This window comes from Bombina bombina, chromosome 8 (assembly GCF_027579735.1).
Source record: "Bombina bombina isolate aBomBom1 chromosome 8, aBomBom1.pri, whole genome shotgun sequence".
Lineage (NCBI taxonomy): Eukaryota > Metazoa > Chordata > Amphibia > Anura > Bombinatoridae > Bombina > Bombina bombina.
Window position 1 is genome coordinate 63,223,102 of NC_069506.1, and position 25,149 is coordinate 63,248,250.

General features: G+C 37.3%; 1 protein-coding gene across 1 annotated transcript in view; it reads left to right on the forward strand.

Annotated features, from left to right (window-relative positions):
• CHD5 (chromodomain helicase DNA binding protein 5) overlaps positions 1–25,149 on the forward strand; it is a 584,561-nt gene that overhangs the window by 254,310 nt on the left and 305,102 nt on the right. Inside the window, exon 8 of the mRNA XM_053690398.1 lies at positions 17,829–17,952. Within this exon, the coding sequence (XP_053546373.1) occupies positions 17,829–17,952 (124 nt within the window). The remainder of the gene's footprint in view (positions 1–17,828; positions 17,953–25,149) is intronic.

The window sequence follows — 25,149 nt, forward strand, 5'->3', positions numbered from 1 at the left end:
CTTGAGGGCCCATGTTTCTGGCGAGCCTGCAGGCTCGCCAGAAACACCAGTTATGAAGCAGCGGTCACAAACACCACTGCTCCATAACCCTGTCTGCCTGCTCTGATGAGGCGAACAGGAATCGCCACAATTCAACCCGATCGAGTACGATCGGGTTGATTGACAACTCCCTGCTGGCGGCCCATTGGCCGCGAGTCTGCAGGGGGCGGCGTTGCACCAGCAGCTCTTGTTAGCTGCTGGTGCAATGCTGAATGCGGAGAGCGTATTGCTCTCCGCATTCAGCGAGGTCTGGCGGACATGATCCGCACTGTCGGATTAGGTCCTACAGACATTTGGTAAATCGGCCTCATTATGTCTAAGAGAGTCTGCCCAACATGCGAGCCTATTATGTCTGCATACAACAAGCCAAAACCCCTTAAAGGACATAAAACTCAAACATTTTCTTTCATGATTCAGATAGAACATACCATTTTAAACAACTTTACAATGTACCTCTACTATCAAATGTTTATCATTTTCTTGTTATCCTTTGTTGAAAAGCAGGAAGTTACGTTCACGTGTCTACAGCACTGTATGGCAGCAGTTTTACAACAATGTTATACATTGCCTAGAGCACTAGATGGCAGCACTATTTCTTGTCATGTTGTGCTCCATACCTATGCACGCCACCTATCTAGATATCTCTTTAACAAGAATAACATGCGAACAACGCAAATTTGATAATAGAAGTAAATTGGAAACTTTTTTTTAAATTGTATTCTCTATCTGAATCATGAAAGAAAAAAAATTGTGTTTCATGTCCCTTTAAGGATCTTAATGAGAACTTTGTGGATTTTTTTTGCTCCCTTAGATTTGAAAATGTGATCAGAAAAAAAAACCCTCCTTAGCCAAAGCTTGCCAAACGCAAACCGAAAGATTTTTGAACTGCTGGATTGTGTTACTTATTTCAACAGCCAGATTAAAGGGACAGTCAATGCATTTTTTTTATTGTTTAAAAAGATAGATTATCCCTTTATTACCCATTCCCCAGTTTTGCACAGAAAACACAGTTATATTAATATAATTTTTACCTCTGTGATTACCTTGTATCTAAGCATCTTCTGACAACCCCCTGATCACATGACTTTATCTATTGACTTGCATTTAAGCCAATTAGTGCTGTGTTGTTAGAATCCACTCAATGTTCTCTATATGGCTCAAATGAACCAGCACTCCCCTGTTGTGAGAAGCTAATACAAAGCATGTGATCAAGGGGCTGTCTTTAGTGATTTAGAAACAGACAGAAATTTAGAGGCTTAAAGGTTATAAAGTATATTAATATAACCATGTTTTTTGTGCAAAGCTGGGGAATGGATAGTAAAGGCGTTATCTATCTTTTTAAACAATAAACATTTTTGTGTTGCCTGTCCCTTTAATAACTATCGACCACCTGAAAAAAATTACAGAATGTGAATTGACTCTTGATGCTTTGTAAGCTGAAAAGTTATCATCCAACAATTAGCAAACAAATCCGTTAAAATTTACTGTAAAGGTACATATAAAAATGCTAAATAATAAAGCTTCATACTAGGAGCTGTTTTCATGATCATTTTCAAAGATGTCAGCTCACTACTGGGTCTTTTAAAGGTCATTGTTCAGGTTACTGTAATGTATTATATGTTGGTTAAATGCACAATAAATTAACGTGTGCCATTGGCCTAAATACATTGGTGCTCGGGAATTTGCGGAGGAGGCTTGTTGAAAAGGCAAGGTCATGTTTGAAATTCATTGAGCGTCTCTTCATTTATCTTTTCTAATTGTTAGTTGTTGTTCCTGTCATTAACATCTATAGTTGTGTAAGGAGCTCAATAAACTCTAGCTGAGCTATGATTATGGCCTAAATGCCAAAACGCGTAAGCTGTCTGTCACCAGCTATGTTTTAAATGGAATTATTCTGTTTTGTATTGGATGCTAGCACGATTTTTTTTTAGCAATTTAATACATTTTAAATGTTACTTATATTCAACTTTGTTGCTTTATCTGATTGCCAGTTGTATAAGTCGAATGCTATATAGTCTCCTTGTGGTTGCAAGTGGAGCTCCACATTGGGTTTAGCTTCAGACATCTACAGTATATATTAGTGGTGGGTTGAATATTTCACCCACAGCCTGTTGCTTAGCATTGACTGCGGATTGACCTGAATGGGACCAGCAACCATCTCCCTGAAAAGATCCAGTGGTCTGAAGTGGTGCTGGAATAGTCCCTTTTACCTGTAACTGAATTGTGGTTATTACCGGCAGAGGAACTGAGTGGTGGGGTCCGACCGACTGTCTCCGCTATCCAGAGATCGATTGCGACAGTGACACCTATACAAGATTTTATATCCAGTGTCCCAATGTAAGGATGATTTTGATAACCTACCTATGACTATATCAGGGCTGGTAAAAACAAAACAGAAAATTGGACTGCGCTATCAAATGTAATAGGTCGAACCAACAGAAAAAATGGGCTTTCTCCAAACCCAAAAGTGGAAATCTCTCAAAAAGTATTAGATAGCTCTGATTCCTATATCAGGAACCTGAACTATCAGATGTCTGTGGCGCTAAGGGGAAGCTTAAAACCTATCTGATAGTTCAGGTTCCTGACATCTGATAGTTCAGGTTCCTGATATAGGAATCAGAGCTATCTAATACTATATCAGGGCTGGACCAGCAGAGGTTTGGATTGTGGGTGTTCCTTACGGCAACCCTGTCCAGTCTTGCAATTGATCAAGGAAGCAGAGGTATGAGCAAACAGTTTACCCTTTTAAGTGGAAGTACAAGGATACATACATTAAATTGTTACAATATTAACTGTGCAACTTTCAACCAAGAACATTACTCAAAATTAGTTATTTTTATAGATTATATTAACTGTTCATTCACTACATTGCTGCTTTCTTTTGGCTCAATAAACACTAGCAACATGAAAAAACAATGATTACAGGTGCAATATTTAGGAAATGTTTTATGTAAATGTTTGTAATATAGAAGTTTCACGGAATAGAATGAAAGAGATGTTCTGGGGGTTCTAATGGGGTGTGGTAGAGATTTTTTTCACCTACACATGCATGGGGAATTAATAAATATTTTATTTTGCGCGTGACATATATTGCCTTGCAGTTGCATCTTGCTGACAAAATTGTCTAGTTTTTATTGTTTTTATTTCTGTTTTCAAATGTTCTTTCTTTTTTTTGTTGCATATGTTAGACTGTCCTGTTTTATAGAGGAACAACTGGATTGGTTCTTTTTAATATGAATTCACAGCAGATCTGACCCTCTCTATTCCATTCATGTATATTCTAGTCCTAGCTATGATTTCACTGAGGGCCAATGATCAAAAATTTGCCGGCATGGAAAGAAATTACACAATATCTTTGGGATTTGTGTAAGAGCTTATATTGTAATGTAGGTGTCATCTGGAAACCTACACAGAAAGATAAATATCTTTCTAGTAAAAATTGTTTTTTCTTTGAGGGGCTTGCAGTACTGATGAGACGTCTAAGATCATCTCACCTGAGGGGCGAGCTTTAGATTACCGGGCTCTGACTACTCTTAGTTCTATATAGCAGTTTCAGGTAATTTAAAGGGACACTGAACCCAATTTTTTTCTTTTGTGATTTAGATTGAGTATGCAATTTTAAGCAACTTTCTAATTTACTCCTATTACCATTTTTTTTTCGTTCTCTTGCTATTTTTATTTGAAAAAGAAGACATCTAAGCTTTTTTTTTGTTCAGCACTCTGGACAGAAGTTTTTTATTGGTTGATTAATTTATCCACCAATCAGCCAGGACAATCCAGGTTGTTCACCAAAAATGGGCCGGCATCTAAACTTACATTCTTGCATTTCAAATAAAGATACCAAGAGAATGAAGAAAATTTGAGAATAGGAGTAAATTAGAAAGTTTCTTAAAATGTCATGCTCTATCTAAATCACGAAAGAAAAAATTTGGGTTCAGTGTCCCTTTAAGTAGAAGCTGATTTTAGGTGTTTTCTTTCATTTCACCTATTTTGAAGCACAATAGACTTTAAGGTTCCCTCCTTTTACCTTGCAATGCACTCCACATATACATCTTATTCTGCTACAAGGGTAATTTCCATTCCCTCACACTCCCCTGCAAAAGGCTTTCCACGGCTCTAGAGTCACCCTGTAGAGCATAACCAACACTCTCAGATTCTAGCTTTCTTAATGACTTCATTGTGGGAGCTCACCTCCTTTCCTTTGCACATATTCTCTGTAGTGCCAACAACAATAACTGCATACTATGCTTTAGATTCCACCCTTTCATGCATTCAGCATGCATCATCCGACATAGAAAGTGTTGTACTCAAATGTTTTTTCATTATTTATCTATGTCTTAGCATCAGTCTGAAGAGGGAGATATCTATCACCTGGAACCTGGTCATTCTGGGCTTAATCTGTCATTACCGTATTACTAATTACTCCTTGTTTGGAAAACATCATAACTTTTCCTTGGTTGCCTCCTCTGTAACAAGAGGCCCCATTGCATCTGTACAAGAGTGCTAGAGAGCTTATAGTAGAGGGTATATAAATCTTAAATTCCGTCTGCTTTAATGTCCATTTCCTACAGCTTTATTTTCTTGATCATTCTTACATCACTGAAATCTTACACTTCATTGTTCTCTCCCCACAACAAGTTTAGTTGATTATTTGATGAAGACACTGCATCATTGTGCCTCCAACACTATAACTAAGTAATTTTCACCATGGCCAAAAGTTCAGGATGGGAGTGATCAGGAGTGACCCCCTAGAGCAAGGTATACGGTCCTCCAATGTGAATTTACAATAATGTTCAGAAACTCTAGGCAATCTATGTCACCCTTCCCCATTTGAAAAAGGCATCACGTGCTTTTCCATGCTGATGCAATCAGACAGTATTACTTCTTTACTGGAGACTGGATCTTATTTTGTTCACCATAACTTTTTTACAATAAAGTATGATTTATTTTATACACTGGGATCTACTCTCCTTTCTCTAGTATTACTTCTTTACAGTTTTGATTCTTATTCATCTTTTTGATGCCCAACTTGTTTGGTGCTGGACTTTCTTCATAATTTCTTTTTAGACCTAATTCCTCAATGGTACTTTAATTTAGAATTCATGGTTATTTAGTTTCCTCTTCAGTATGCCCAGCTGTTGCTCCTTTCTAATTGCTCACTTTTATGTCGCTCTTCTTGATGACCCTTCCTTCGGCAGGCATGCTATGCTTCTTCATGCATTATCCTTCTACTTAATGGGGTAGCTTTATTAAATGTCCGTTCGACATCGCTAAATACAGACAGCTTATGCTGTCGGCATTTAACATTGCACAAGCATTTCTAGTGAAATGCTTGTGCAATGCAGCCCCCTAAACATTCACGGCCAATCGACCGCTAGCAGGGGGTGTCAATTATCCTGATCGTATCTGATCAGGATGATTGCTGACTGCCACCTTAGAGGTGCGGAATATCTTTTATCTACTTATCTTTTGTTTCCAGCGAGCCTAGAGGCTCGCGCGGAAACAGCTGCATTCGCAGGTTTATAAATCGGCCCCTACGTATCTCAGTTTTTGTATTACACACTTTTTTTTGTGGGCAGCTTGCCATAGTAGTTGTGTATGACAGCCACTGGAACCTTTTTATATATTTTTGAAGGGGTTATTTCCACAATAATGCCTATGCTGACGGCATTTTGCAAGGCATCTTTTGCATTATGTTGTTTGCATATTAATGTTTGTTTTTAGGGAGATTAACATCCTGGCTGTTGCTAGATCATTATACTCTTTTTTTAAAATCCTATTTTGATCATATTTGCTATTCTCTTGTATGCATAGCTGAATGTTTTCAGTAGATTGCCTCTTTAAAGGGACACTGAACCCAAATTTTCTTTTGTGATTCAGATAGAGCATGCAATTTTAAGCAACTTTCTAATTTACTCCTATTATTAATTTTTCTTCGTTCTCTTGCTATCTTTATTTAAAAGAAGGCATCTAAGCTAAGGAGCCAGACAATTTTTGGTTCAGACCCTGGATAGCACTTGTTTATTGGTGGGTGAATTTATCCACCAATCAGCAAGAACAACTCAGGTTGTTCACCAAAAATGGGCCGGCATCTAAACTTACATTTTTGCTTTTCAACTAAAGATACCAAGAGAATGAAGAAAATTTGATAATAGGAGTACATTAGAAAGTTGCTTAAAATTGCATGTTCTATCTGAATCACGAAAGAAAAAATTTGGGTTCAGTGTCCCTTTAACTGAAGCAATGTTTAGGACCATAAACATTATTGTTTGACATTTTTAATTTTTAATGGTGAATATGATTCATTCGTAATACCTGCTAAGAGAAGATTTTTGTTTGTGTTGAACATTAATTTGATTTTTTTTCCCAAAAACTTTTCTTTATTGAGGCAAATAAAACAAATGTTTTAGTTTTTCCAAGAAACAATACTTAAATTCCATCCAGATTCACCATATATTTTTCTTTTTTCTTTAGCCAGGCAATTACCTTTTACACAGTAGGTCTTGGGAGTTTCTTGGGCTTAAAGGGACACTGAACCCAATTTTTTTCTTTCATGATTCAGATAGAGCATGCAATTTTAAACAACTCCCTTCATTCTCCTGGTATCTTTATTTGAAAAGAAAGAATGTAAGCTTAGATGTCGGCAAATTTTTGGTAAACAACCAATAAACAAGTGCTGTCCAGGTGTGAACCAAAAATTGGCTGGCTCCTTAGCTTAGATGCCTTCTTTTTCAAATAAAGATAGCAAGAGAACAAATAAAAATTGATAATAGGAGTAAATTAGAAAGTTGCTTAAAATTGCATGCTCTATCTGAATCACAAAAGAACATTTTTTGGTTCAGTATCCCTTTACCGGAACTGAGTTTAAGGGGTTTAAATATCAACCTCTCCATGCAGCTACCTTAAAGGGACATAAAACACACATTTTTTCTTTCATGATTCAGATAGAGCATTCAATTTTAAATAACTTTCCAATTTATTTCTATAATCTAATTTCTTAGGTTCTCTTTGTATCCTTTGTAGAAAAATATTCCTAGGTAGGCTCAGGAGCTGCTGATTGGTGTTTGCACATACTGTATATGCCTTTTCTCATTGGCTTTCAGCTAGCTCCAAGTTGTGCATTACTGCTCCTTCAACAAAGATACCAAGTGAATGAAGCAAATTACATAATAGAAGTAAATTGGAAAGTGGCTTAAAATTGTATGTTTTATCTGAATCATGAAAGAAAAATTTTGGGTTTTATGTCCCTGCGGCACTTCTGGGTTTCCCGGGGCTTGGTGATGTCACCATGCACATTTGTGGTGCTGTCAACGGCATTCCCAGATTCCCTTATTGATGCCAGAACCCTAGTCCACTAGGGATGCAATGTAAGTACAGGGGGCATAATAAGCTCTGAAAGTGCCCCCCTCCATAGGATGACATCACGTGGCCTTAATCTGCACTACCTACATCGTGCAGCTGACAACCACATTGTCAATCACACTTAAAGGGTTAAAATAAACTTTGAAAGAAAAAAAATTAAAAACCAAAACTAAAAATCTCCATTTAAATAATTTCTGCAGCAGCTTTAGTTCTGCCTATTCATTTGCTATTTTATTATAGGTAATTTGTTTATATTAAAAAAAAAGGGCAGGAAACACCTTACAAAATACAGGTGGCCCTCGTTTTACAACGGTTCAATTTACACCGTTTCAGAATAACAACCTTTTTTTCCAGTCATGTGACTGCTATTGAAAAGCATTGAGAAGCAGTGCATTTATTAAATAGCCAGTAGATGGAGCTGTCCGCTTGTGTTGCAGCAAAGCCAAGCAAGCTGAATGTAATCAGTTTAACCAGACCTGAGCTATCGAGCAGATTTCAAAGGAACAAGATCTTCCTGTCTATAAATCAGTCCAGATTGGAATGCATAGAAAGAACTCTTTGCAGAAAAATGCAAGTGAAGTATGTGTTGTGTGATTATTTTATTAGGTTTATAATGCTGTTTAGCAAATGTTTTTGTTCATTTAACTTAGTTTAATTATATATTCTGTGTTGTGTGATTATTTTATCAGGTTTATAATGCTGTTTAGCATTTAAAGTCTTCATTTCAAAGCTTTAAAAATAATGTATTAGGTGTTACTTATGACAATTTTGAGAGGGGCCTGGAACCTAACTCCCTCACTTTCCATTGACTTACATTATAAACTGGGTTTCAATTTACAACGGTTTTGATTTACAACCATTCCTTCTGGAACCTAACCCCGGTGTAAACTGAGGGCTACCTGTAATTTTGTTTGCAAAATATACACCAATAAATGTAAAATCCTTGACAAAGATCCTTCCTATAGTAAAGAAAACTACAAATAAAATCATTTCACTAATGACAGGTCAAGATAATATATATTTTTATGCTCAGTAACGACTAAACAAAATGAGGCATAAATATAAGCAATATACTGTGTCGATTACTGAGGATATTTTGTTATAAGGATGATTTGTTCTTCATTATCCATCTGGTCATATATTTACGTCCAAGTTTTCGGAAGTTTGCAGCCAATCTATCTACTATTTCTTTTCATCCTGTCAGTGTATTTTCCGTAATAAACTCAGTGCACTTGTGTGTGTATGTATAGGTTTTGTAAATTGTCGATACATTTTGCTCCATATGCCCCATTATTTTCTCAGATGGAGCCGTTCCCTAACTATTCATAGGCACTTTCATATTTTCGGAAGAATTTGTAGCTTAGACTGTTTCCAAGGGATGGAATCTGCACCTGTGTCCATCATTCAATCCTTTTTTTCTCTTTTCTTTCTGCTTTATATGGAAAAGGTTGATAACCCAGAATTCAGACACTCAATGTAATTTTTTCCTGCATTGTCTGATTTAAAGAGACATGAAACCCAATTTTTTATTTTAAAATTCACATAGAGAGTTCAATTTTAAACAACTTCTACTAAATTTACCTCAACTATCAAATTTGTTTTGTTCTCTTTGTTGAAGGGTTGCACTACTGGGTGCTAGCTAAACATATTGGTGAGCCAATAACTAGAGGCATATAGGTGCAGTGCAGCCACCAATCAACAGCTAGCTCCTAGTAGTGAATTGCTGCTTCTGAGCCTATCTAGGTATGCTTTTCAACAAAGGATACTAACAGAGTGAAGCAAAATAGATAATAGAAGTCAACTTGAAAGTTGTTCAAAATTGCAGGCTCTATCTGAATCATGAAAATGTAATTTTATTTTTTACTGTCCCTTTAAATTTAGTTGTGAGAAAAACTCTTGCTGGTGAATTTATTTGGCCTTTTTTTGTGACCAATGTTTTGGGTTGAGTTAGTTTTCAAAACCTTGTGCTGGCAGTTTTCTTTAAGGTTTAGACATTTTGGTATGGTTTAAATGTAACAAAGCTGCACAGTAATTTGACAACTATTACTGGGATGTTAAACGCAAAGTTAACTACCCATATAATTGATTTTTCTTTGAACAATAGGTTATGTGTCTTGGTTTCTGACAGGATACCATGCACTTTAATTCATTTTAAATTAAGTAGTTGCATAGACTATAAAGTAGCTTATTTTTGTTTATTTTTTATTGCCCGGTTAAGAAACAAGCCTCTAATACACATTTTAATAATACAATATAATATACATACCAGTGTATCATAAACATCTGGTGATAATGTGTTGCCATTATGTTGATAACATTGATAACATTTTATAATAATTTAAAGTGTCAGTAAACCTCAAAAATAATGTTATATAATTCTGCACACAGTGCAGAATTATATAACATTATATTAGCCTTATCTTTATAAAACCTAATATTCCCTTTGATTTTTTTTAAAAAAATTACAGTTTTTCAGACTCGCTCTCTGTGCTCTTCTGATCGAGTCTGTTTTTTTCACACAGTGCATCGGGCCAGCTGTATAGTCACAGCCTGGCCTGACCGCGCCATTATACACAGTGCAGCTCGCTCCTGCTGTCAGACAGAGCAGGAGCGAGCTGCACTGAGTATAATGGCGCGGTCGGGCCGGGCTGTGACTAGACAGCTGGCCCGATGCACTGTGTGAAAAAAACAGACTCGATCAGAAGAGCACAGAGAGCGGGTCTGAAAAACTGTCATTTTTAAAAAAAAATCAAAGGGAATATTAGGTTTTATAAAGATAAGGCTAACATTATTTTTGAGGTTTACTGTCCCTTTAATCCAAAAAGATTTTAGCCTCCATCATTTAGTTGTTTAAAGAAGAGTGATTTAGTTTGGCGCACTGCTAAATAGCATGTCAAATTCTCATCTTTTGCTCCATGTAGCATATATCTTGAATGTATTAATAAAATATAGTATGCATAGTTACCAACATTTGATAAAAAAATCCAGGGACACTTTGCAGCAGAGCCACACCCATGTATGGTTTGCATAGCTCCGCCCACTCCAATCCACCCCAAAACAAACACATAAATAATAATATTATAATTTAGCCATACTGATTGCTTAACTCCTTCACGCCGCTAGGGTGTTCCATGCTGTCATAACAACGATGGGTTTTAACGCCGGACGCATGGAATGCCCTACCTGCTGTGTCTTGCAGCTTCCCCCTTTGACAACGTCAAGACTTAGCGACATGGGGGGCGACATGTGCCTAACAGCGTAAGCAGTCCCCCATGGTCCGATCCCGTCCTTAAAATCACATGATCACATCGACGATCGCGTGATGTTAACACTATTGTACCGGCATGAAGGGGTTAATGGGATAGGAAAGTTTAAATTAAACTTTCATGATTTAGACAGAGCATGTCGTTTTTAATTAACTTCTACTTTGTGCTCTTGGGTACCTTTGTTAAAATTATTAATCCTTCAGCATATGTATAGCAGGACACCACAAAGCACTCTAGCTTATAGCCTGAAACTAATATAAAATATAATATGTTTAACTTGCTAACTGCTGTCTTGAAGGGACAGTATACATCAATTTTCATTTAATTGCATGTAATAGACACTACTATAAAGAATAATATGCACAGATACTGATAAAAAAATCCAGTATAAAACTGTTTAAAAACTTACTTAGAAGCTCTCAGTTTAGCTCTGTTAAAAAGATTACTTGCAACACCCACTGCAAGTGCAAAAAAAACAGACACTCTCCCCTCACCCTTCTTCTGCATATGAAAGACTCTTTACACAAACAGGAGCAAGCTGGAGTAGGTATACATCAGTATTTTCCTAAAAGTTAGAGGCTTGGTTAGGAGTCTGAAAATCAGCGTAATGTTATATAAAAAATAAGTAAAACTATACTTTAAAAAAAAAGAAAAGAAAAATCTATTGTATAATGTCCCTTTAAGGTTGCTGAGAACAATATTTATATATATACATATATATATATATATATATATATATATATATATATATATATATATATATATATATATATACAGTATATATATAGGTATGTTGAGGACTTGCTAAGACACTATTGGGGGTCGATCCGATATAAAGCGTCGCCCGCAAAAGCCGGCGACGCCAAGAATTGCGCGGATTTGGTATCCTATATACGGCGTAAGCTAGAAGTTACGCGCGTATATTTCTGCCGTCGCCCGCAGTTTTTTGGGCCATAGGCAGGTATACCAAACCCGCGCAGTTTGGTATCCAATATGCAGCGTAAGGACTTACGTGGCGAAAATGGAGAAAACTTACTCCATTTTCACCTCGCCACAAAAAGCAGCCGTAAGAAGCCTTACGCTGACTATTGGAGCCCCGTAACTCCCTAAACTAGCTGCTAAAATAAACCTAACACCTAACGCATGCGCAATGTCTATCTCCCTGTCAACCGCGATCTTCTAAAATAAACCTAACACCTAACGCATGCGCAATGTCTATCTCCCTGTCAACCGCGATCCCCCCCCCCCCCCCAAATCCCTAATAAAGTTATTACCCCCTAAAACGCCGCTCCCGGACCCCGCCGCCATCTACATAAACTAACCCCCTACTGTGAGCCCCTAAAACCGCCGCCATCTACCTTATCTATCCCGTAATCTGACCCCTTACACCGCCGCCACCTATATAAAAATTATTAACCCCTAATTTAATCTACCTACCCCGCCGCCAGCTATGTTATCTATATTAACCCTAAGTATATTATAGTTAATATAGTTATTACATTATATATATTAACTATATTAACCCTAATTATATTAGGGTTAATATAGTTAATATAGTTACTATAGTATTTATATTAACTATATTAACTCTATCTAACCCTAACACCCCTAACTAAATTTATATTAAATTAATCTAATTAATTTATAAACTAAAATATTCCTATTTAAATCTAAATACTTACCTATAAAATAAACCCTAAGATAGCTACAATATAATTAATAATTACATTATAGCTATGTTAGGGTTAATATTTATTTTACAGGTAAATAGTTAATTATTTTAACTAGGTATAATAGATATTAAATAGTTATTAACTATTTAATATCTACCTAGTTAAAATAATTACCCAATTACCTGTAAAATAAATCCTAACCTAAGTTACAAATACACCTACACTATCAATAAATTTAATAAACTACTAACATCTATCTAAAAATACAATTAAATTAACTAAACTAAATTACAAAAAAAAACAAACACTAAATTACAAAAAATAAAAAAAAGATTACAAGATTTTTAAGCTAATTACACCTATTCTAAGCCCCCTAATAAAATAATAAACCCCCAAAATAACAAAAATTCCCTGCCCTATTCTAAATTAAACAAATTTCAAAGCTCTTTACCTTACCAGCCCTTAAAAGGGCCTTTTGTGGGGCATGCCCCAAAGAATTCAGCTCTTTTGCATTCAACAAATACAATCACCCCCCCCCCATTACAACCCACCACCCACATACCCCTATTCTAAACCCACCCAAACCCCCCTTAAAAAATCCTAACACTACCCCCCTGAAGATCTCCCTACCTTGTCTTCACCACACCGGGCCGAACTCCTGATCCGATCCGGGTGATGTCGTCCTCCAAGCGGCAAAGAAGAAATCTTCCTCCGGCGATGTCATCCTCCAAGCGGCAAAGAAGAAATCTTCCTCCGGCGACGTCTTCCTCCAAGCGGCAGCAAAGTCTTCATTCTTCCGGCGGCATCTTCAATCTTCTTTCTTCGCTCCGCCGCCGCGGAGCATCCATCCCGGCCGACTGCTAAACTTGGAATGAGGTACCTTTAAATGACGTCATCCAAGATGGCGTCCGCCGAATTCCGATTGGCTGATAGGATTCTATCAGCCAATCGGAATTAAGTTAAAAAAATCTGATTGGCTGATTGAATCAGCCAATCAGATTCAAGTTCAATCCGATTGGCTGATCCAATCAGCCAATCAGATTGAGCTCGCATTCTATTGGCTGATCGGAACAGCCAATAGAATGCGAGCTCAATCTGATTGGCTGATTGGATCAGCCAATCGGATTGAACTTGAATCTGATTGGCTGATTGAATCAGCCAATCAGATTTTTTTAACTTAATTCCGATTGGCTGATAGAATCCTATCAGCCAATCGGAATTCGGCGGACGCCATCTTGGATGACGTCATTTAAAGGTACCTCATTCCAAGTTTAGCAGTCGGCCGGGATGGATGCTCCGCGGCGGCGGAGCGAAGAAAGAAGATTGAAGATGCCGCCGGAAGAATGAAGACTTTGCTGCCGCTTGGAGGAAGACGTCGCCGGAGGAAGATTTCTTCTTTGCCGCTTGGAGGACGACATCACCCGGATCGGATCAGGAGTTCGGCCCGGTGTGGTGAAGACAAGGTAGGGAGATCTTCAGGGGGGTAGTGTTAGGATTTTTTAAGGGGGGTTTGGGTGGGTTTAGAATAGGGGTATGTGGGTGGTGGGTTGTAATGGGGGGGGGGGGGGTGATTGTATTTGTTGAATGCAAAAGAGCTGAATTCTTTGGGGCATGCCCCACAAAAGGCCCTTTTAAGGGCTGGTAAGGTAAAGAGCTTTGAAATTTGTTTAATTTAGAATAGGGCAAGGAATTTTTGTTATTTTGGGGGTTTATTATTTTATTAGGGGGCTTAGAATAGGTGTAATTAGCTTAAAAATCTTGTAATCTTTTTTTTATTTTTTGTAATTTAGTGTTTGTTTTTTTTTGTAATTTAGTTTAGTTAATTTAATTGTATTTTTAGATAGATGTTAGTAGTTTATTAAATTTATTGATAGTGTAGGTGTATTTGTAACTTAGGTTAGGATTTATTTTACAGGTAATTGGGTAATTATTTTAACTAGGTAGATATTAAATAGTTAATAACTATTTAATATCTATTATACCTAGTTAAAATAATTAACTATTTACCTGTAAAATAAATATTAACCCTAACATAGCTATAATGTAATTATTAATTATATTGTAGCTATCTTAGGGTTTATTTTATAGGTAAGTATTTAGATTTAAATAGGAATATTTTAGTTTATAAATTAATTAGATTAATTTAATATAAATTTAGTTAGGGGTGTTAGGGTTAGATAGAGTTAATATAGTTAATATAAATACTATAGTAACTATATTAACTATATTAACCCTAATATAATTAGGGTTAATATAGTTAATATATATAATGTAATACCTATATTAACTATAATATACTTAGGGTTAATATAGATAATATAGCTGGCGGCAGGGTAGGTAGATTAAATTAGGGGTTAATCATTTTAATAGAGATGGCGGCGGTGTTAGGGGCTCACTTTAGGGGGTTATAGATATAATATAGCTGGCGGCGGGGTACGGGAGCGGCGGTTTAGGGGTTAATAATTTTATTAGGTTGCGGCGGGGTAAAGGAGCGGCGGTTTAGGGGTTAATAGCATTTTTATTGTTAGGCTAGTGAGGGGGGATAGCGGATAGAGGGTTAGACAGTGCGGGCTATGTTAGGGAGGCGTGTTAGACAGTGCGGGCTATGTTAGGGAGGCGTGTTAGACAGTGCGGGTGTTTTAGACTTTAGTCAGGTTTTATAGGCGCCGGCAGATTCTAACGTGGCGCAAGTCACTGGCGACGCCAGAAATTTGTACTTACGCAGATTTCTGGACATCGCTGGTTTGTGAGACTTACAGCACGTTAGCATCTGACGGCGACCTATATGGGATAGCTCGAGTTGCGAGCTGAAACTGCGGGCGACGCCGGTTCCCTCGCTTGCGCCGCAAACTGCGATCGATATCGGATCGCGCCCCATATAGGTAAATAGTCATGTTTTGATCTTTGTAGCTGCAGTGATTGTGGGCAATAGGTTAATAGACACAGAAATGCCCCAGTAAATCTGGATTTTTTTGTATGTTCTGTGAATTCTAGTCCAAGCACATGAAAAGCCTGATGAGTTAAGCCCCTGCTATGAAATGCCTCAGTTTATACATGGGGGAAATTACACATGTTCCAAATTCCCTTACCTGACACCTGACCTCACACTACTAAACTTCAGTGTAACAGAAGACCACAGAATCAGATAAAGAAAAATGCAGAAAAAAATATACTGAAAAATGCAGAAAAAAAACATACTGTAAGCAATGGGACTAATGCTACAGTGACCTCTGTGGTGGGAGTACTGCACTGCACACAATATTCATAAGCTATATACTTACTGAATTGAACAAGGAACAAGGAACAAGGGAAGCCAAAAAAAAAAAAAAAATGAGACAGTCCCGGGAAAAACAGGACAGTTGGCAAATATACAGTATGTCAAAAATATAGAGATGATTACAGCTTATTTAAAGTTAAAACAGACTTTTACTTTACTACTGCAGTATGGTGCAATGGAACAAAATCAAGGTTTATTATTATTATTATCAGTTATTTGTAGATTCAGTCATGTTAGTCATTATTTTCATCTTATTCACACAGAGGAAGTCTGACCTTTTTTATATTCAAGGTCTTAAAGGGACACTGAACCCAAATTTTTTTCTTTTGTGATTCGGATAGAGCATGCAATTTTAAGCAACTTTCTAATTTACTCCTATTATCAAATTTTCTTCATTCTCTTTGTATCTTTATTTGAAAAGCAAGAATGTAAGTTTAGATGCCGGACCATTTTTGGTGAACAACCTGGGTTGTTCTTGCTGATTGGTGGATAAATTCACCCACCAATAAACAAGTGCTGTCCAGGGTACTGAACCAAAAATGTGCTGGCTCCTTAGCTTAGATGCCTTCTTTTTCAAATAAAGATAGCAAGAGAATGAAGAAAAATCGATAATAGGAGAAATTAGAAAGTTGCTTAAAATTGCATGCTCTATCTGAATCACGAAAGAAAAAATTTGGGTTCGGTGTCCCTTTAACTTTTACCTACATAATGTGATGATTTTTGTATTAAGCAGAACATTTTGGTAGCTCTGGCACTATAACCCTAGTCTAGTACACATTCTGTACTTTTGCTTTGTTTTTGTTCTATTCGTCCCTTTTACTTTTTATGATTTCCTCTCTTATTTTTCCCTCATTATTTAAAAAAAATAAAAAAATAAAAATAGAAATGTTTTATTTACTATTTTCTGGCAAGTCATACTTACCTTGCATGGCCCTTAAAATAAACATCTCCCTATATTATCCCACCACCACTAAACCCCTCTTTACACAATGGAGTTGTAACACTGCCTTATTTGTCACTACAAAAGTGACGCAAATTATATAGACAATGGGGCCGAATTATCAAGGGCCCAATGGCCATGAATACACCTGTTTCCGTGCGAGCCTTCAGGCACGCGGAAAACAGGAGTTAAGAAGCAGCGGTCTTAAGAACTTCTTGTGCAATGTTAAATGCCGACAGTGCATGCTGTTGGCATTCAGCGATGTTGGGCGGACATGATTCGCTACAGCCACATGTCTGTCCGCCATTTGATCATTCGGCCCCAAGATGTTTATGGGGGTAGATTTACATTATAGCGAATCATGCTATAGCGAATCATGTCTGCTCGACATCGGTAAATGCCGACAGCATACCCTAGAGGCATTTATCATTGCACAAGCATTTAGAGTGAAATTATTTGCAATGCCGCCCCCTGCTCACTGGCGGCCGCTAGCAGGGGCTGTCAATCATCCCAATAGTATTGTATCGGGATGATTTCAATACACCATCTAAAAGGTGCCAGACAGGTTAAGCAGCAGCCCTTGGATTTAACTGCAATGGTTGAGCTGCTCAGCTGACCCACATCTATGGAAAGATAGAGAGGTGTAATTGTGCTGCATCTCTGTTGCTACCATAAGTGGTGTGCATAGGATCCAGCACTTAGTTTATATAATAAATAGCTGACAAAACTCATGTGTTAGTTTAGCTGACCAGTACAAGTAATTAAAAGACCACTCAATGCAGTAGAATTGCATAATTACCAAATGCATAATTAAAAGACAATGATTTAACACCTACTCTGAATTTCAAATAAGCAGTAGATGTTTTTCTGACAAATTTATTTTTTCTCCCATTTTCCGGCCCCTTCGATCATGTGACCGACATCAGCCAATCACAGACTAGTAAACAGATACCCTGTGAGGTTGTGCACATGCTCAGGAGGATCTTGTTTCCCAGAAAGTGTGAATATAAAAAAAATTGTGCAAAATTTGTAAATGGAAGTAAATTGGAAAATGTCTTAAAACGGCACACTCTATCTGAATCATAAAAGTTTATTTTGACTTGAGTGTCCCTTTAAGCAAATGTATGTGTTTTTAGGTCAACTTATTGTTTGCAAATGAATTGCTGAGCAACTTGTTATTCGCATTTATGGGTAAAAAAAGGTTAAGTTAGTAAAGGTGCTATAAAGTTATGTCAATATCATCCATTTTCTTCATTTTGTTTACCATTCAGAGTGAGGAGGATGATCGAGAGGAGTCGGACTTTGACAGCGCTAGTATCAACAGTTCTTCTGTGCGGTCTGATATCTCTGCGGGTTTGGGCAAAAAGCCCAAAAAAGGAAAAAAGAAAAAAAGAGGTAAAAAAAAGTCCAACATTTCTAAAGTTATATCTGATTTGTTAGCGCTGTGTCTCCATAATTTGTTTTCAAATTTTAAATCTTTATTGAAATTACACAATAAATCACATAATGATATAAAAAGGACATTGAAAAGCAAACTGCATATACTAACGTTCAAGAAAAGGCAAGAGAGACGGAGATAAAAAAAGAAAAATTGGCACAACACTCAACAATCCTAATAGACATGTGCATGGTGAAAAAATTCGGTTCGGATCGATTCAGATTTTTTTTAATTTTGGTTTGGAGCGATTCAAATTCCGAATAATTTGAATCAATTCGGTTTGGTTTTGATTCGGATTCATTCGGATTCGAATCAATTCGGTTCGGATTTGTTTCGTATTCATTCGGATTCGAATAAATTCAGCTGGATTCGATTCAGTTCGGAAATTCGGAATTTCGGTAAATGTTAGGTGGGATTAGACTAGTATTATGTACTAAATTCGTCTGGATTCGGTTCGATTCGGTTCGGAATTTTGGTAAGTGTTAGGTGGGATTAGATTTATACTGTACAATAGTAGTGTAATCCATGGCCATCCGAATTTACCGAATAAATCCAAAGTAATTCGGATTTATTCGGTAAATTCGGCAGTATTTTAATTCGGAAATTCGGTTCGATCCGAATCGCTGAATTTTCCGAATTTTCTGAATTTCCGAATCTATCCGAAACGAATCGCACATATCTAAAACCTAACATTGGAATATTTTTTTAAACCAAGATCCACGCAAGGTGCTTTACATAGCTTATCATTTGGGTTTTCAGTTTTGAAACAAATCCAATATATTAGAAATCCATTAAAAACAAAATCTATTTTATCATCAGCTTTCCACCATGTAAACTCGACAATTGTTTAGCATCAAGAGAATTTGGCCTCTATTTAACAAAGGTCTTGCGGACCTGATCCGGATCAGGTCTGCAAGACCTCACTGAATGCGGAGAGCAATACGCTCTCCGTATTCAGCATTGCACCAGCAGCTCACAAGAGCTGCTGGTGCAATGCCGCCCCCTGCAGACTCGCGGCCAATCGTCCGCCAGCAGGGAGGTGTCAATCAACCCGATCGTACTCGATCGGGTTGATTTACGGCGATGTCTGTCCGTCTGCTCAGAGCAGGCGGACAGGTTATGGAGCAGCGGTCTTTGTGACCGCTGCTTCATAACTGCTGTTTGTGGCGAGCCTGCAGGCTCGCCAGAAACACGGGCATCAAGCTCCATTCAGAGCTTGATAGATAGGCCCCTTTGAGTTTTATTTAAATACACAAGACAGCTTTCTTTAAGCAGCATTTTATGTATTATATGGACTTTATTCAGCTGGAATGTAAGACAACCTGTCATATAATATAAATAATTTGGGTGTGTTAACAGTTTAAAAGGCCATAATAGTTAAAGGACTACTCAATGCAGTAGAATTGCATAATTAACAAGTGCATAATAAAAAGACATTTGATTTAACACCTTCTCTGAATATCAAATAAGCAGTAGATTTTTTATCTGACAAATTGATTTTTTCTCCCATTTTCCAGTCCACTGTATCATGTGACAGACAGCCAATCACAGACTAGTATACGTATACCCTGTGGGCTCAGTAGAATCTTGTTCCCCAGAAAGTGTGTATATAAAAAGATTGTGCAAACTTTGATTATGGAAGTAAATTGGAAAGTGTCTTAAAACTGCATATACTCATAAAAGGTTATTTTGACTTGAGTGTCCAAAAAATTACATACTCTAATTTGTTAGAGTATGTAATTTTAAGACTTTTATTTAGGGCTGTTTGATGTGGAAAAAAATAATTATGATTTTTTTTGATGAAATATTGCAATTGCAATTTTATTAACATATTTTTAAACAGGGGGGGCGGAGCCAACTGCTGAGCGGAGCAGACACACTAAGACAGTGCTCTACAAAGAATAAATAGAAAATATAATTTAAGACATCAGAAATACTGAAAACCAAAGATAAAAAGCTTTGATATAATATCAAATGTACAACATGACACTTACAAAGCGTTCCGGAAATTATTTACGCAGATGCATCAGATAAAGCAGCAGGAAAGACCGTGGATGCGGCCTGCTACGGAAGATATACCTTGACTCCATTTTAACATAGTGTCAAAACAGCATCTGATATCTCAAGTGGCTCTCGGAGTACAACACTAGCAAAAGCAGATGGCAGCCGGTTCAAATAAAATAAAAAAACACTAGAGTCAATTGTTACCTACCAACCTACATGCAGATTCACTTATAATGGAGGCCCATAAGAGACTACAGGATCTACTTCAAGACTTAGATCGACAGATGGAAAGCAGTTTCCTGGATCTAATGGACACGTTGGAGGATGTGTTCAGGGGAGAAGTCAGTAACAAGCTGGGTGACCTGGAGATGCCCTGGAGGACAGATCAGTTGTTAACTGATGGGAACAGCGTTCCTGCAGACAGATCAGCTGCGTGGAGCCCGGAGACCCGGTTTGGACCAGCTCCTCTACCACTAGTGGATAGCGGCATGGGTCAACTACCAGAGGCATCTCAACTTACTGTTTCTATGGGCTCAACAACCACCCAGGGCCCTGGAGATGTGGACGTCCCATGTGAGTGGGTGATATATATCGAGACAGAAGATCAGGCTGCCTTTATTGATATACAGGTGATCTCTTGCCTTCCCCATCTCGAGAATAAATTGTCAGCACTATTGACAGTACCCAGCACCTCTTATCTTGCTGTGAGAGGGTTATTTCTTTCACAGAGAGACCTGCTGTCCTGTACCAGAGTGGTTGACTTTCTCCACCCGGCGGGCTATATAATACATTTGTTCAGCAGGGGACTAGTACCCGCACACCGGAGCAAGCTGGACAAATGTGGAGTGGGTTAGTTGGAGCTTTCCTTGCTATATTATTGGGGACAGCTTGATCCTTTTTGTATCTGTTGTCTCCAGCTCTGCTGGATCCAGAAACCTGGCCATAATCTAGCATGCAATTTCTAGTGATGCTACTAATAATATATATTGGGGTACATTACTTATTGAATAGTTCTGAGGAACAGGACAGTTTGTTTACAGTTTGTTTATAGTCTGTTTTATATCTATGATTTGAGGTTTACTTGTTATATTATATACTTAACGCTGAGTAGCTATATAGTTATATGTTAACAGATTTCGATGATGTGTGGGAAAGCTCATAGCAATATATTTTATGTCAGCCATATTTCACCTTGATATATTAGAATTCATACACTTTGTTCTTTGTTAGTAGCACCTACATTTTTGTAAAAGATCAGTACTATATTTTCACTGCATATTTTGCATTGTAAAAGATAGATATGTGATGTACTTTTATTTTCTGACCGCTAAAAGAGGAATCGGATAAACTGAGTACAGAGGAGGTAATTTCATTAAGCCTCCAGTTTCCATACTGCCTCATTGGGCATACAGTCCCGCTAGTACTAGAAGTAGAGAGGCCCTCCTAATACCTGGTGACGCTGGGCACATTGTTTAATTAGACCTAGTTTTTGTTCTTCACAAGTTTTTGAAATACTGACTTATTCTACTTCAGTTATATGTGCATATAATATTGCAGTTACTCTTCTCACTGTTCATACTGGTACGCAGTCTTTTCCTTACTATGTTATATATATATATTTATAGAAATAGCGCTGTTTACTGCCAAATGTTTATAAAACTCCACATCTATGGTATGATTATACATCCTGTAATTTTGAAGTGACAGGGGATAGTTGATATAGCCACTCAAGCATGCCTACTACTCTTTACATATTTTACTCAGCTCCCTAACATATCGCTGACAGGCAAGTAAGATAGAACACAATGGAGTCACTTAGACGTAATTGAGGTCACACCGCTATGAGAGTATACATAGGATTCATTTAGGAGCTATAGCAACCCGCTTAGAACTTTTAACAGAAAGCCCTACAGCATATTATAGCATATGCAGGTAGTATTCCTTCTGTCTGATGTACCCTATATTCCCATATATACCTGCTTGAAACTCAGCAGAGCAATGCTGTCTATACAAACTCACATCAGACATACAGTCTAATGACACCTCCCCACATCTCCATTTACATTGAGTTAAATTCCTGGGCATATTGTACTCTCTTATTGAACCACTACTGTATAGATTCCTCATGTTTCTCCTTTTTTTATGCTGCTCTCATGAACCTATGTTGATATGTATGTGTTCCTAAGTTTTATCTCTATATCTATCTGTGACAGGCTTAGTTGTGTATCTATATATGTTTCAGAGAACGCAGACTAAGTGATGATTATTACCTTACATATGTGTATATATGTGTATATGTATATGCGTGTATGTGCGTATATATTTATTCTAACTGGATCAGTTCTAATTCTCACCCAAACATTACGATCAGTCCACCTCCTGAAGTAGTGATTGATAGTACTCACTAATCAGGCCTGTGCTTATTTCACTTACATATAGTCCTACAAATTATTTAGCACGTCTAATATTTAGCTGGCTGTTTTATTAGTTGTCTAATGATCTCCTGATTATATATAATTGGAAATCTGGTATAGGATAGATCATTAGATTACTGGAGTCTTACATATTGCATCCTGTACTAAGGGCCGCTTATGTAGCGATTTGGTTACTTTATACTTGACACTTTGACGTTGTATGTAGAGTATATGTCAAGCTATTAGTTAAAAGGGCATGCTAGTTACTAATGCTTAGTGACATTTACTATCTCAAGGCTGAAAGCAGTATTGTCTCCTCACTATTTGCTGACTGGCCCTAGCTGTGCTAATCTTATTTATAGGAAGAAGGATAACCTTGCACACAACTACAACATCATATCTTTACATATGTGTATTACTGCCTATTCTACCTAGTTCGGTTTTTCCACCGACTCATTTAAAAATTTTGTTCCGCTTACCTGAGGTAGGACTGATTTATAATATAGCAACTACACTTCCATGGATAACTAGTCTCTTGTAGTCATAGCTATGTGCGGTATATATGTTTGAAGGAGCCCTATTTTACCTTAGCTTCTTCTGTTCTATTTCCTATTACATCTGAACGGTGTGAGTATATCCCTACAGATATCGCAGTGGTAAATATAAGTTGTACATGCTACTTGGCCTATCCTACGATGTCAGGCTTCATTGCATTTTACATAGGTACGAACTACTTATTGCTAAATTTATATATAACATGTTCCCTTAGTGCTTTAGTGCTTCTATTGTGAAAGAAAACAACACATTTCTCAGTTTTTCACCTTTACTCATGGTATAAATGGGAGACAACCTTTTTTGTATTTCATATTGAAAGCTCAGAGGCCAGAAAGCGCTTACTAGTTTGACATCCTGATTGGCTCCGCCCTCCCACCCTCCCCCTTACCTTATTTAGAGCGGCTCTCGCCCGCTGTATTCCCCTCCCCCCAAAAAAACATAAAGCTCTAATTCTATTCAAATAGATATTGTAATCTTTATTTTCTATGACAATGTGGGGCCCAGTATTATTTTTCTATGATATTATACTACAAAACTTAAGTCTCATTGTAGAGAGTCCAAATCCCCTGCTAACACCTTAGATAAATTGGTTTATAATATTCCTTTTACATATCTTTCCGGCCTAAGTTGGCCTAATTGCTCCTTCATTTCTCTAGTCACATGTTGCCTCATCACTTTGATAATAACTGCCTATACGTACCTCCTTTTAATCTCACAATTGTATTGTAGGTAGGCATAACTTGTATTAGTAGACCTGGCAATATCTCTGTAATAGCACTGTATACCTTTTTATCTGTCAGTGTTTTAGGACGCATTCCTTATGTTGTATTTGTTTTTGACTTCAATAAAAATTGATATAAAAAATAAAAATAAAATATTTTTAAACATACATTTTGCATTAAAAAAATGCCTTTAACTGTTCAAAACAGCTGCTTGTTCTCTTTGCCATTTGCACTGCAGACTGAATAGGCCAGAGAAAAGAGCCCCGCCAGTCTGCCACCTGTGTACACCTCAGGCCCGGAGAAACAAACCATGTGGCCAGTAAAATGGCGGCAGTAGCGTTATGTGCTATGACACTGATGTGACGCTTCCTGATCCGCTAAAACGATAGCGGTATAGCCGTACCACCGCCACTTGTAATACAGGTGACTTTCCATTCCGCTCGCAAAGGCCAATTTTTCAGCGGTATAGGGGTACCACAAAACTTGTAATTTAGGTGAATGCGATTAATCGCATCATGTATGAAATTGCATCATGTGATTAATTGCACAGCCCTTCTTTTGACTCTACACTGCTGTGTGTTTATTTATTTCAAACTGGTTACATAAAAGTGCTTGATATAAAGTAACAAGTTTGAAATACATTTTCTAACTTTTTAAGCTGTTTCCACTTCTTCTGTGGATACATTTAGCCTGCTAAAATCCCCATAAATAGGCAGTAGCTAATGTTGCTATGAGCTGCTATCGTCATTAAAGTGGAGGTTAACTTTGATGAATGAAAGCACGTTTTTTTAAAATACTATGAAAAACAGGGGCACTTTCATTCATCAAAGTTTAGAAAGCAGCCGTTTTGATTAAAAACTTACCTTTGTTTTTTTTCACAGCCAGAGCAGCTTCCCCCACCTTCATACTTTGTTAAAATGTATTTTGATAGTTAGCTGCAATCACAGTGCATTCTGCTCCATATCAGTATATTTTTGTTCATTCAATATTAAAGGGACAGTATACATTCATTTTCAAATACTGATATAAAAATCCAGTATAAAAAAGTTTAAAAACTTACTTAGAAGCTCTCAGTTTAGCTCAGGGATAGTCACAGAGAAAGGCTGTGGCGGACATTTTCCAAAGTACAGACCTTAGTGAAGAACACCAAGGTACATTTGAAATTAAAAACATTATTTTATAGTGCTTGGTGTTATTATAATGATGCAGATACCACTGATCCTATAACCATCTCTCCTCTGGCTATACCCATGTGCTAGTGTCACTACTGTGTCATTATATAGTGCTGGATGTTATTATACTGATGCAGATACCACTGATCCTATAACCAGCCCTCCTCTGGCTATACCTATGTGCCAGTGTCACTACTGTGTCATTATATAGTGCTGGGTGTTATTATACTGATGCAGATACCACTGATTCTATAACCAGCCCTCCTCTGGCTATACCCATGTGCCAG